This window comes from Nyctereutes procyonoides, unplaced genomic scaffold, assembly GCF_905146905.1.
Source record: "Nyctereutes procyonoides isolate TBG_1078 unplaced genomic scaffold, NYPRO_anot_genome, whole genome shotgun sequence".
NCBI lineage: Eukaryota > Metazoa > Chordata > Mammalia > Carnivora > Canidae > Nyctereutes > Nyctereutes procyonoides.
Genome location: NW_026575040.1, coordinates 21,279,189 through 21,292,906, shown reverse-complemented (window position 1 = coordinate 21,292,906; position 13,718 = coordinate 21,279,189). Strand labels below are relative to the sequence as shown.

The window sequence follows — 13,718 nt, the reverse complement described above, 5'->3', positions numbered from 1 at the left end:
TCTATTCCAATATGTTAAATGTTTATGACTTGGGGCAGGGACAATTAATTGCTAATCAATGGGCCAAATCCTAGGTGAGGTCAGGTTCTGAGATAGGAAGACGACAATAGTAAATTGGATTTAGAGTTTTTTGATATGATCTTTAAAAATCACAGGCAAGCAGAGGCCTAAAGAATAGCAAGAAGGCCAAACTGACAGAAACACCCAGATAATTAAGATATTACTCATTTAGTTAATAGCGGTTTTCAAGGGTGCCCTTTGTTTAGATTAATGAGCTATAATTTTTAGAGTTATACTTACATGTCTGTAGTTCAGTTACTTAAACATATAATTCAGGATGTAAAACAGTAAAACTCAGCACAGCTTAAAGTGTGATAACACTTAGTTGGCAGCTACGATTAGCAATATTCATAATATAATTTTCAAATGATCTTGATCCATCATATAGTACTTCATTTTCTCCAAACTCAGAAGTAAAATCAATTTATTACTTTAGTAAGCACCTTTTTAACAATCATGCAAAACTTCCATGGTCATTTCAGGTAGAAACAAATTGTGCTTATTTTGTGAGTGCCTTCTGTTTCAATATGACTCAGTTTCACTCACCTTTAGTTCAGATGAGAGATTCCAGAGGCAGAGCTGACCTTCTTGACTTCCAGTCACAATGGTTTGTTGGTCATCAGTGATCATGATGGCAGTGATGCTGTGTGGAGGGGCCTTCTTTCCCCAGAGTGCTACTGCCTGCAAGGAGGACCTCATGCTGAGAGAATCCTGAACAGAGAAGAAAGTAAACACAGTCATCATTAATATATTTGGGGGGACTGATCATGTCACTAATGGATTTACCATGATCTAAACTCTGGGATGTATTCTCTCACAGTTGGTGGAAAAGGGTGCTTCCCTGTCATTAAAGGAGAAGGCAGCCATTACACATTGAAATTACCATGCCCAGTGTTAATCCATCAAACAAAAATGACTTTTCTCCCACTTTGTGATTATTGAGGCTGACAAAGACAAAGATAGGAATAGTTTATCCACTCCACACATGGCTTTGACTATGGGTGATCCTGACTTGCTCCAAAGCCCAGCAAAGCCTCTCATGAAGAACAGAGCTGGCTACACACTATAATTTGAAGACAGCTTTGCATATTCTCTCTCTGGGAAATGAACAAGGTGTAGTGGAAAGGGAGGTGCGTGGGGAGTGGGGGTGACTGGGTGACGGGCACTGAGGGGGGCACTTGATGGGATGAGCACTGGGTGTTATGCTATATGTTGGCAAATTGAACTCCAATAAAAAAATAATAAAAATAAATAAATAAAAGAAGTAAATATTTTCTATAAAAACAGGGTTTCCCAGTCTTCAAAAATTCATGTGTGACTTTCCTGATTTCTGCCATATTCATGTTCCACCTATCCTACTTTAATAATTATCTTTATTTCACCCATTTTTGCATTTGCTATCTTCCTCAATAAGAATTTCCATGAAAAAAAATAAATTTAAAAAAATTTAAAAAAGAATTTTCATAAAATTACTACCTTCATGTGTTAGTTACAAAGGTTAAAATGAATATATAATTATCAAAAATGCTTGCCTGTGTACTTACTACCCAAAATGATCTGAAGTATACCTAGCAATATGTGCATTATAGCTTGTGACACAATGAGTTAAATGTTTCCCCCAAATAGGCATTCTTTTCTGAAATACAAATAATTTGATGATTAATAATGCTTTAAATCTTTAGAGTAGATTAGTAAGTTTCCTCTTATAACTTAGTAGTAAAGTAGTATATATTTAGTCTCATTAAAAACATCAAAGATGAGAGGGAGGAAGATAGCAAGCTTACTTCCCACATTTGGCTTGAGAAAGTTAACAAAATGAAAATCTTCTGTCCTGAAGGACTTCTGGTTCTGAAGCATAAAAAGGATAAATACCAAAACAAGTTATTAAAATTTATGGTACATATTATTTATTATGTTTAAGTACACATAGACTCATACACACATATAAACATTTAGTATGCATTGACACCATGAACATAAATTTGATGTAGAGAGTAAGTAACTCATAAACTGGTTGCTTTCAAAATTTTATTTGTAGTTCATTTATTTGTAATTCAGTGCCTAGTTTCTGATGGTTCGCTTCTTAGATCAGTACACAGTGGCCTATATTATTCTTACTGCAACTCCCCAGGTGCCACAAAACCAAAATTTCTATGGGAACTAGTTGGAGCTTTGCAATTCAGACTATCAGGACTGCACTTATTCATCACATTACTAAGCTAACCAAAGTGTCGTGGTTTCAACAACACTATAATCTGAACTTGGACTTTTACTTCAAATACAGAGAAACAATGCTATGCATGTGTGCGTGCATGCATGTTGCTTCTTGGCCATGATTGTAAATAAGTCTAAGAAATTCCAAGCAGTACAAATCTAAGAATAATTTGAAAGAGGAGTTGAATAGGTTTAAGTGTTAATCCCCACTTAAGAACAAGAAGCCTTCCTTACTCAATGAAATGAAATCTAGAAAAACTCCAACATTATTCAGAAAGACAAGGGAGCTTATTTCCAAATCTTCCAAGAAAATATGTCAAACCTGAACCACAAAACAGGTGTGGAAAAAAAATATATCATTACATATTTATAATGCCAGAATTCCCACATGCAGACATGCATGTAAATAATTTTTTAAATATTTTATCTATTTCTTCATGAAAGACATAGAGAAAGAGGGAGAGACATAGGCGGAGGGAGAAGCAGGCCCCCTGCGAGGAGCCCGATGCAGGACCCAGGAACCCAGGATTGCACCCTGAGCTGAAGGCAGATGCTCAACTGCTGAGCCACCCAGGCATCCCAGAAATCCACATAAATAATTGTTCTCAGGTCAATGATACTAGTGAGAGGCCTCTCAAAAACACTATACACATATTAGGATACCTCAAATTTTTAACAAAATCATGCCAAGTGCTAAGAATGTAAAACAACTAGAACTCCTATGTTGCTGTTGGAAATACACATTGGAAAATAGTTTTGCAGTTGTTTTACAAAGTGAAAAATGTGTCAGTACATTACCCAGTCAATGCATCTAGGTGTCACCCAAGAGAAAAGAGAACAAATATTTCAAAAAGATTTCTACATGTAGCATTTTATTTATAATAGCTAAAAACTGGAAACAACCCAAATGTCCATCATATGAAGTGAATGGATAAATAAATGGTGGTATAACCACATAATGGGATACTATTCATCAATAAAAAAGAATGAACTCTTAATTTGCATAACACAGATTAAACTAAAAATAATTATACTAAGTGAAAATGGTGGCTAAAAAGAATAAATACAGTATGACTCCATTTATATAAAATTCTAGAAAATTCAGATTACTCTATGACAATAGAAAGAAGGTCAGTGGTTGTCTGTGGACAAGAGAAAGGGACAGGGATTATAGAAATTGCAAAGGAGAATAAAGAAACTTCTGAGAATGGCAGACATGTTCATTATTTTGACTATGGTGATTGTTGCAGGAATGAAAACACATGTTAAACATATACAACTATACACTTTCAATACATATATGTAAGCATATATGTTAATAAATATACTGCATGTCTATTAAATTTTAATGAAACTATTTTTTTAAATAAAGCATTTGGAAGATACTTTAACAACCAAGATTGCATATGGTTTTCATAGAAGCAAATAACTCCAGTGGCAAATAAGCTCGCAATAAGAAATTACAAACCATTCAAGAAAATAATAAACCATTAGTAAATAGAATGATCAGTACCTCCAAAACTAATAATAAGAGAAAAATATAAAACTTATTGTAAAAGAATAAATATATTAAATTGTTATGAACTATTAAAGAGACAAAAGAAGAAACCTAAAACCTTAGGGAAAAAGATAGCCTATAAAAAAAATAAACAGGTAGAATTTTAAAAGAAACAAATACTACTTCTAGAGTAAAATGTAACCATTGGAATATAACAAATGTCAAGAAAATAAATCAAAATAGACTCAAGTGAAGAGAAAATCAATGCACTTACAGACAATTCTCAAGAAATTGCACAAAAAGGGGGCAAAGAGTGATTAAGAAGCAGAATGTTGAGTGAAAAAAATCAGAGAGTTAAGATCAATCAGAGATATTAAGAACGATGGATGATAAAATGAGAACACCCAACATTTATCTAATATAAGCTCCAAAAAAGGTAGAACCCTTTCCCTTCCTGGCTAGTTCAGTCCTAAAACCATTAGGTAGAGAAGCATTATTGGAGTGTCAGAGCTCAACATTGTGAGGAGGGCATCCGTATAGGAGAACAAGTGGAGCTGGAGCCCAGGGAGGATGAGTAAGATGCCCAATCTAGGGTAGCCCTGTGTGAGATGAACAGCCCAAGCAGAGTGAAAACAGACAATGTGTTCAAGCTGTCTCATACTGGGTGTTGGAGCCTGAACAAAAAGGAAGAAGTTCACATCATGAGGATGATAAAGGGAGTGGCCCTGGTGTGGGGCTCAGAAACCAGTGCAAGGTGAGAAGGGTATTTGCATGGAAGGGAGAGCCAATGTGGAGGGCTAGAGCCCAAGCAGGGTGATGATGGAGTTTACTTTGAGTAAGGAGGTACTGGCAAAGGGGAATCAGAGGATGGGCAAGGTTAGGTGAACATCCATTTACAGAGATGCCCCGGAATAGAGTGCAGGAGCCCAGGAAGGATAATGTACTGGTGGCAGGAGTGGTACTACCAGAAAGTGTAGCCAGACATAGGGAATACAGTGGCTGAGCAGAGTCTTCACATCCAGGGTCAGTAGAGAGCTCTACGAGGGCTGATAAAGCCATATAATGATCAGGAGGCCAGAGGGCAGGGCAGCAGAATTTATAGAAAATTAGTTACATTCAGAGTAATTATTAAATAATTAACATATTAATAGAATAACAGGAACCAAGTTTCCTACTATCAGAAAGGAAAGTTGGAAATATAGAAAGGAAGAAAACTAGAACAATTCCTGTTATGTTGCAGTGGAATCAGAGGTATTAGTATGAACACACATACACTCAATGTACACATTTCCCATCTCTGTTCCCTGAGGGCTTGGAACAGCAACACTCCCATGGCAACAAGCTCACTTGGCATCTTCTAAATGCTATTCTTTACTTAAAGGAACCAGGGTTTCTTGGGAAATTGGTTGATTCCATCCCTGGAGCAGGGAAAATACAAGATAATACTGGCACATTTTATTATTGAGAGCAAAGAACTGCTCAGAGTAAGGGGACCTATCAAAAGGACATAGAAACCAGCTTGAATTGATGCCCACTGGCCAAATTATGGACTACAAGAGCATCAAAGTGAATCATGCTAGGAATAAATTGAAATTCACTGAATAAAATGGGAAACCACATGTTCATACTGATAATTACTAATTCCAAAGGAAATAAAATAGTAACTTCATACAGGAAGAGCCTGGCAAGTAATAGAAGTAAAAATAATCAGTGATGGAGCAAATCAGATTCATGCACCACCTGACAGGATGCTGTGAGAAGAACACGGCAGCACTTCTGTGGTGTTCCTGCCAAAGATGTGTGACTTGAATCTAATCAAGACAAACACAAACTGAAGGACCTTACAAAATAACTGACCTGTAATTTTTAAAAAGCCAAGTAAGGTCAAGAAAGTAAAAAACCAAGGAATGCTCCAACTAAAAGACTCAAAACATATGACAACTAATGCAAGATATGGGTCTCACCTGGATTCTCTTACTACAATGGACAATACTGGGATAACTGACAATACTTAAGTGAGGTGTAGGAATGAATAGTGGTAATAATATATCAATGTTAATTTCCTAATTTTGGAAGGTTCATCATGATTGTATAGGAGAATATCTCCTAAGAAGTACAAAACTAAATTCTTAAAAGATGAAGTAACAGATTGGCAACTTATCATTAAGAAGTTTTCATGAAAATAGTTCTGTGGGGATCCCTGGGTGGCGCAGCGGTTTGGCGCCTGCCTTTGGCCCAGGGCGCGATCCTGGAGACACGGGGTCGAATCCCACATCAGGCTCCCAGTGCATGGAGCCTGCTTCTCCCTCTGCCTGTGTCTCTGCCTCTCTCTCTCTCTCTCTCTCTCTCTCTGTGACTATCATAAAAAAAAAGAAAGAAAATAGTTCTGTGTACTATACTTACTGTTTACCCCTAAATTTTAGATGATTTTAGAAGTGAATTATTAAATTATTATTAAAAAGCTAATGGGTCTACCATTTTCCAGCATATTTCAAAGATATGAAAACTTAGATTTCAGAATACAATGTGTTAAGGAGGATTAAAGTAGAAATAAATGAACACCAACACACATCCTACAGAAATTGTAGTACACTAAAGCCAAAGCATGCAAGAAATAAAACAAAAGAATCTGAAAAAGGAACAGCAAGTATGTTCAAAGCAGATCTCTCCACAACAAAATTATGGCCAGAAGCTACCAGAATATTACTTATAAAGTGCTGAAGGTGAATGTCAACATAAATTTTTATACTTAGCTATCACTCAAAGTGAGGGCAATATAAAGACATTTTCCAACAATAAGGCCTGAGAGAATACAGCATTCATAGACATTGTTAAAAGAATTACAAAAGGATGTACTTTAGGAAAAATATATTAAATCAAAAAGAAAGGAATGAAGTGGAATACAGATGCATTGGTGAGCAAGGACACTGGTAAGCACACAAGTAAATTGAAATGAGCACTACCTATAAAATATCAGTAATGATGAAGGTGATTAATTGGGGAGTTAAACTAAAATTCCAGATAAGAATATTAAAGAAGAGGAAATGGATCATTCTAGTAATCTTTTTTATTTTTTAAGATTTTATTTATTTATTCATGAGAGCCAGAGAGAGAGGAGAGAGACACAGGCAGAGGGAGAAGCAGACTCCCTGTGGGGAGCCTGATGTGGGACTTGATCCTAGGACTCCGGAATTATTCCCTGAGATGAAGGTAGATGCTCAACCACTGAACCACCCAAGGGTCTCATCTAATATTCTTGTACATATGGGGAGTGAACAGAAATACTTTCAGTTTTCTTAAGGTAAGATTTCATGACAAGATATATTTTTTTAAAAAAGATAGTATATAACTTCCAAACCAGTAGTGTGGTAAAAGGCAACAAAGAAAACTTACCCAATAGAAGAAAAAAAATTAAACCAAAAAAATATGGAAACTAGAAAATGCAAAAATAAATGGCAAATTCACATTTAAATATACTGGAATTCATGGTAAGTAGATGAGTTAAACTTACTGGATAAAAGACAAGGGTTTTCAATTTTAATATAACCTAGTATATCCTATTTATTAAAAAAAATTCCTAAGGCATTTACACAGTAAGGTTGAAAATAAAGGCATGAACAAAGCTATACCTGGCAAATAGTAATAAAAGAAAACTGGTATTGGGCAAATAGGCTTTAAGGTAAAAGTATTAATGGAGGAGAAAGAGTCACTATATAACGAGTAAACAAATTATTCCCTAGAATGGGATAATAGTCTCTATTCTAGGCACCCAATGGCAGAGCCTTGAAATCTTGCCAAAACACAACCTTGCCAAACTACAAAGAAAAGTCAGATAGATTTGTTATTAAGAAGGAAGATTTCAAGCAGATCAAGCAGACAAAAAAAAGTAAGGGTATAAAATACTTGAATTTGCATTTGTAATATCATGGACATATATAGATCCCTGCACCAAATATTAAATAAAAACATATTTTATTAAATCATGCACATGACATTTACAAAACTGCCTTTTTTTTTTTTTTAGTATATGTGCTGCCGAAGTGAGCACTACAAAACTGCCCGTGTGAGACTATGAAACATGTCAAGAAATTCCAAAGGATTAATATTATATAGGCAACATTACCTGACAAAAATGAATACAAATCTGAACCTCCTCCTATAACATACATACACAGACTTGAAATGCTCCCTTTCAAAATATTTGGGTACTAAATTTTATATGTGTGTATGTGTGTGTGTGTGTGTGTGTATAAACACATATATATTTGGGAACTAAATATTACAAATATATATATATGTATATATATTCTAAATGTCCCTGGGGCTACCAAGAAAACATAATACAAATTAAATAATATTAAGACCCAAAGACAGTGAAAACTTTATATAATAAATCTTTCCAGATGTATGTTTTAGAAGTGAAATTATAGCCTTAAATGCATATATTAATATGAAAAAATAATAATCTAACATCTAAATTAAAATTTTATATAAAAGGTCAAGGTAAATACAAAAATGCAAGACAGACAAGCACATACATTAATGTAATATTTTTTAAAGGAAATAATCTACAAAAGAAAACCCAGTTCTATGAAAGGAGAAATAATATGGCACATCTATGGCTAGTTTGATAAAGAAGAAATTAAAAACACCAAATATATATGTATGTATATACATATGGTAAAGAGAAAATGATTATAACCAAAATTAATATTTTAAATGGAAGTATTATAAATAACTGTATATCAAAAATTTGGAAGGATTAAGTGAAATAATTTTTATAGAAATAGAGATCATTAAAACTGAATGGACATGAAACAGAAAATACAAATATACTCATGATCTTAGAAATGAGGGGGAGGGCAAAACTACACACACACACACACACAGACACACACACACACATTTACCCATTTTAGCAAAAACTTTATATTAAAGTGTAACCTTGGGGAATTAGGAGGTACAGTCATACATATGAAAACACAGGGTAGACCTAATTAAATTTTCCTAAGTAAAATGACAGCTCATATAACAGCCCACTTGTGTTCACATCAACAGAGTAGAGAATGAGGGAGCAAGAAGCAAGGAAAGTGGGAGCATAATGATTTCCAGTTAAAGAAAGCACAGAAAAAATGATGGATAATAGCAAAGAAAAAGAAGACTAAAACCCCACAAAACCTGTCATTTGAAGTGCAAAATGTCCAAATGTCCATCATTCCTCAGGGCTCCATGGTATTCCAACCCAGGACAATTTTTATGCATCATGGCATTAGCTGGCTGAATAAAAGATGATGAGATGGCCAATACATTCTGTTCAAGAAGCAGAAAAGCAAGGTGCCTGCTTTTGAGCACCAGGTCACGATCTCAGGGATCTGAGATGGAACCCCGGATCAGCTCTGCTCTCAATGTGTAGTCTGCTTGAGATTCTCTCTCCCTCTGCCCCTTCCCTTATTCCCTTGAATAGGAGGGAATAGGAGGAAAATGTGATACATGTGAAGATCACAAAACTGGTAGTTAGAAGAAGCACATGGGTGTGTTTTAACATTCTGTTCCCAAGAAACACTACTCCCAACTTTGTATTAGTTTTTATACCATAGCTTCTAGGATTACAACAAAAATCACCATCTGAAAATTATTTGCACTTTGGCCTCACTCTTAGCTTACTAACGTGCTTCTCAGAACTGAGAAGTGGTAGAAAAGGGAGTGCTCACGGTCACACTGTTCCAAAGGACACTGGGCATTTTGTTGTCTGTAGGCAATATGCACTTGGCTCTTGTCTACAGGACACTCCTGTCACCTTTTCAATCTTACTTGGGAAACTAGAGTCAAGGGAATTTGTCTAAAATGCTAAGTAGAACTGTAGCTGAAACAAATTTGGGGAACATTTGCCAGAGAATTAATACATTTGTAATAATTAACTATCATTATGCTGCAGATAAATAATTCCTGAGGTGAGTTATTTATAGTTATAGCCCTGTTACTCTGGAAAATTAGCTTCTCTTACTTGAATCATTGCAATGTTGTCTACCCAATAACCAGTCACTTTGTACTATTCTGGTTTCTTAATTTCTCCTAAAATTATCTGTTCTGCAATGGTGTCTCCCTAATGAAATGAAACACTACTGCAAGGTCAGAGAGCAGGCCTTGGTTGGCATAGTGCCTAGCCCATAGTAGGTACTTGACAAATGTTATTTTAAATTTATATAATATCATTGTATTATATGATTTTGACACTTCTTCCTCCTATATTCTTTGTGAATATGGGAATCATTCCTCAATCATTATTATATTCCCTACAGTGCCTGAAGCACAGTGTTTTGAACATGAGGAAACAAGAAATCTTGGTTGAATAAATTATTTTCTCTATTATTTTTCAGCTCTATATTCCAAAAGAAGAGTTAAGATCATAAAGTCAGGTTAGACTTAAATGTGAGTCACTTAATCACTCTGGCTCCCGTTTTCTCATCTCTAACCTGGAAATGATAATGATGCCTAAATCAGAGTTATTGTCAGGGTGAAATGAGGACATGTTTATAATGTGGAAGATAGAGTGGCATTCAGCAAATTACTATTATTGTTATTTTAGCTCCACACATCCGATCACAGAAGCAGTTACTCATGTACCAAACGTTTCCACTATTGTATTTTTGCTTTATTTTTATTCAAATTAAATTCATTTCAAATTCTCTAGATTTTAAATCTTCCCAAGGCAGGAACCTCTGTTTTTTCCATTGCTGTATTCTCAGGGCCCAGAAAAGGGTTTAGGACAGGCAAGAACTCAGTAACTACTTGCTGAATGAATAAATAAATGAATGAGAATGTACACTATAGTCTGAAAACTCAGGTCTAGTAAAGCGTCCACCCATGCAAATGTTTACAAATGTTTCATACCTAACAAAATACAAGACACTTGGAATTTAGAAAATCAAGTAAGTTAATAATTTCATAAATTAAAATCCTTAAAAGTCATAGGATTCCTAACACCTCCAAATCAGAAAACAAAAAGCACCAAGGCCAAAGCCATAGGAAATCAGAGCTCAACCAGAATTCATCCTGAACAATCCAGATGGTTCAACACAGTGCAAACAGACCTGGAATTCAGAAGGCTAGCTCTAGGGCTGCCATAACCACTTATTATCTTTATTTCCAGATTATAAAGTTAATGTGTAGTAAAATGACACTATCACCTGCATTGCCTACATTTCAGTATTCTTATTAGGAATAAATTCAATGACATAAATAAAAGCAGCTGAGTATAAATATACAAATTATGCTATCATTATACTTTGCATATATTACTCATATTTTATGAACTCCCCTAAATCTAGAATTTATGGCAAGAAATGGTCTTAGGAATCATTAATCTAACCTTTCTCACTTATAAGAAAGTTGGCAATGAGAACTGTAGTCTAGATAACTCTCAGGATCACTTCTAATTCTGAGATTCTGAGAAACTACGCAAATTGTACACCACGAGTAAGTAACTGATTAAAAGGCTGTACATCTCAGAGGCCATTTTTTTCCAAACTCTCTTTCTCTCTCTTTTTTTTTTTTTTGAAAAAAATTGAAAAAGTACTCTAGAAACTTAGTGCCTTATTTTCAACAGGAGAGGGCAAATCCACATCTTGAGATCCTGTATGATTCTCTAGAAATTGGTAATCAAAAATAAACCTCAAAGGGGAAAAAAAAGTTAGAGGCACATGGGTGGCTCTGTTGCTTGAGCATCTGCCTTCTGCTTAGGTCATGATCTCAGGGTCCAGGGACTGAGCCCCACATCGGACTCCCTGCTCAGCAGGTAGCCTGCTTCTTCCTTTCCCTTGGCCTGCTGCTCCCTCTGCTTATGTTCTCTCTCTCATTCTCTCTGTCAAATAAATAAATAAAATCTTTAGAAAAAAAGAGAAAAAAGTCTATTGTAGAGTCTCTAAGGGAAACTGTGAAATAGAGAATATTGTCCTGTTGCAAATAATTATGTGTCTAGACAAGTTTTAAAAGCTTTGGAAAGGGACTACAAATCTCCATCACAGCCCTCAATTTATAACTATTGTATTCCAAATTTGAGCGCCTGAATGATAGTTTGGAATGTCTAAATCACCACAATGTATAGATGTTTACAGGCTCTTTAATGACTTCTAAATCTGGTCTATTTAAAGGTAATTTAAAATAAACACTTCCATTGGAGAAAAAAAAGTGACTTCAAAAAGGAAACATTTACATGGCCAGGAATAAAGTCATAGACTCTATTAAAAAGGGTAAATAGGGATCCCTGGGTGGCGCAGCGGTTTGGCGCCTGCCTTTGGCCCAGGGCGCGATCCTGGAAACCCAGGATCGAATCCCACATCTGGCTCCCGGAGCATGGAGCCTGCTTCTCCCTCTGCCTGTGTCTCTGCCTCTCTCTCTCTCTCTCTCTGTGTAACTATCATAAATAAAAAAATAAAAAAAGTTAAAAAAAAAGAAAAAAAAAGGGTAAATAAACGCCCTTCATTTGGATCTAGTTATAGTACCAAGTACAACATTTTATATTTTGATACTGTATTTTGTTAACTTATATAAGCAATATGATCAATATTTCATCATATCAGATAGTATTAAAATAATCACACACACACACAAACTCTACTCTTAAGTGACTGAATAATTTCTACAAAAATTTTTAACAGTAGCCTACCCAGTTATCACAATGGGTTTTCAGGATGAAAAGATGAATGACCTTTAAGAAGCTCACAACCCACAGTTTTAAATTCCTTGGGAAAAACAAACAAACAAACATGTAAATGATATTCTCTCTTGATAGGTAGATAGATAGATAGATAGATAGATAGATAGATAGATAGATAGATATTCTCTCTATATATAGATAGATTAGATAGATAGATAGATAGATAGATAGATAGATAGATAGATAGATATCCCCACTTGTCCCAAAGTAGCTTCAGTACTATGTAACAAGCACCCTGGACACATCCAAATGCTATGAGAATACACGGCCTGTGTTATGACCTTATAGAAAGTAGTTGAGTAGTTTCAACTTTCCCTTCCTTTTGATTTTTGTCACCTTCCTCAATAACATATAGTCTCTCAAAACCTCTGTCAGATCTATATTTATTACTTTGTCATTTCTGAAGAGTATAATGCAAAACATAATTTTGAGGAAAAAGGTTATTCTAGATCTAGTAATTATCAAATAGTGTATTATAAATCTGGTTTGATACAGTTTAAATATATACAAAGACAAATTCAATTTATATCTAACTGAAAAAAAGAGCATAATATTAAATTAAAATGTGTTATTTAATATACAATATTTAATAGATTAAACTTTAGGTATATGTCAAACAAGACCAAAACCGCTTTTGTGACATATTTAGATTTCCAACTTTTTGTGGCTAATAAAGTCAAACTGTTTTTATAATTTCAACATTTTGTTTCTAAATAAAAGAGATGTCAGACTGTTACTTACAAATGGTTTTGAGTCATTCAAAACACAGTTTGTGAGTATATTTATTTTCTAGAAAAAACCATACTCAGTAATATCATTATAATTTTCTCATTTTATGTTCTTTTTCATATTTAATATCAATTAATATTAACATAATAGTGATTTATAAAGTACAAGTAACAGATAGATGTTAGAATCTTTATAAGATGTAACCCATAAGAATCTTTATCAGATGAATGCACCCAACAGACTCAATGAATGCTTTGTAGTGAACATGCAGAATTGTTACTGGTTTCATTCTCATTGACACAGAATTTCAACAGTAGAGTTCTCTGTGCTTCTTTTCTGTAACCATGACAGAAATTAAATAACTTGGAGCTTCCCAGTTGTATGCCATGACACATACTGGGTTATAAGTAGTTGATAGGAAGGGTGAGAGAAATTGAAACCCTCAACCAAGTATGTGTACAAAAATAATCATTTTCTGTGTTTATGCTTTGACATGAAAAA

General features: G+C 34.7%; 1 protein-coding gene across 1 annotated transcript in view; it reads right to left on the bottom strand.

The window, feature by feature from the left end:
• Window positions 1-13,718, bottom strand: part of WDR72 (WD repeat domain 72) — a 220,854-nt gene that overhangs the window by 193,794 nt on the left and 13,342 nt on the right. The window contains exon 2 of the mRNA XM_055319623.1: window positions 607-771. Within this exon, the coding sequence (XP_055175598.1) occupies window positions 607-759 (153 nt within the window). The 5' untranslated portion in view covers window positions 760-771. The remainder of the gene's footprint in view (window positions 1-606; window positions 772-13,718) is intronic.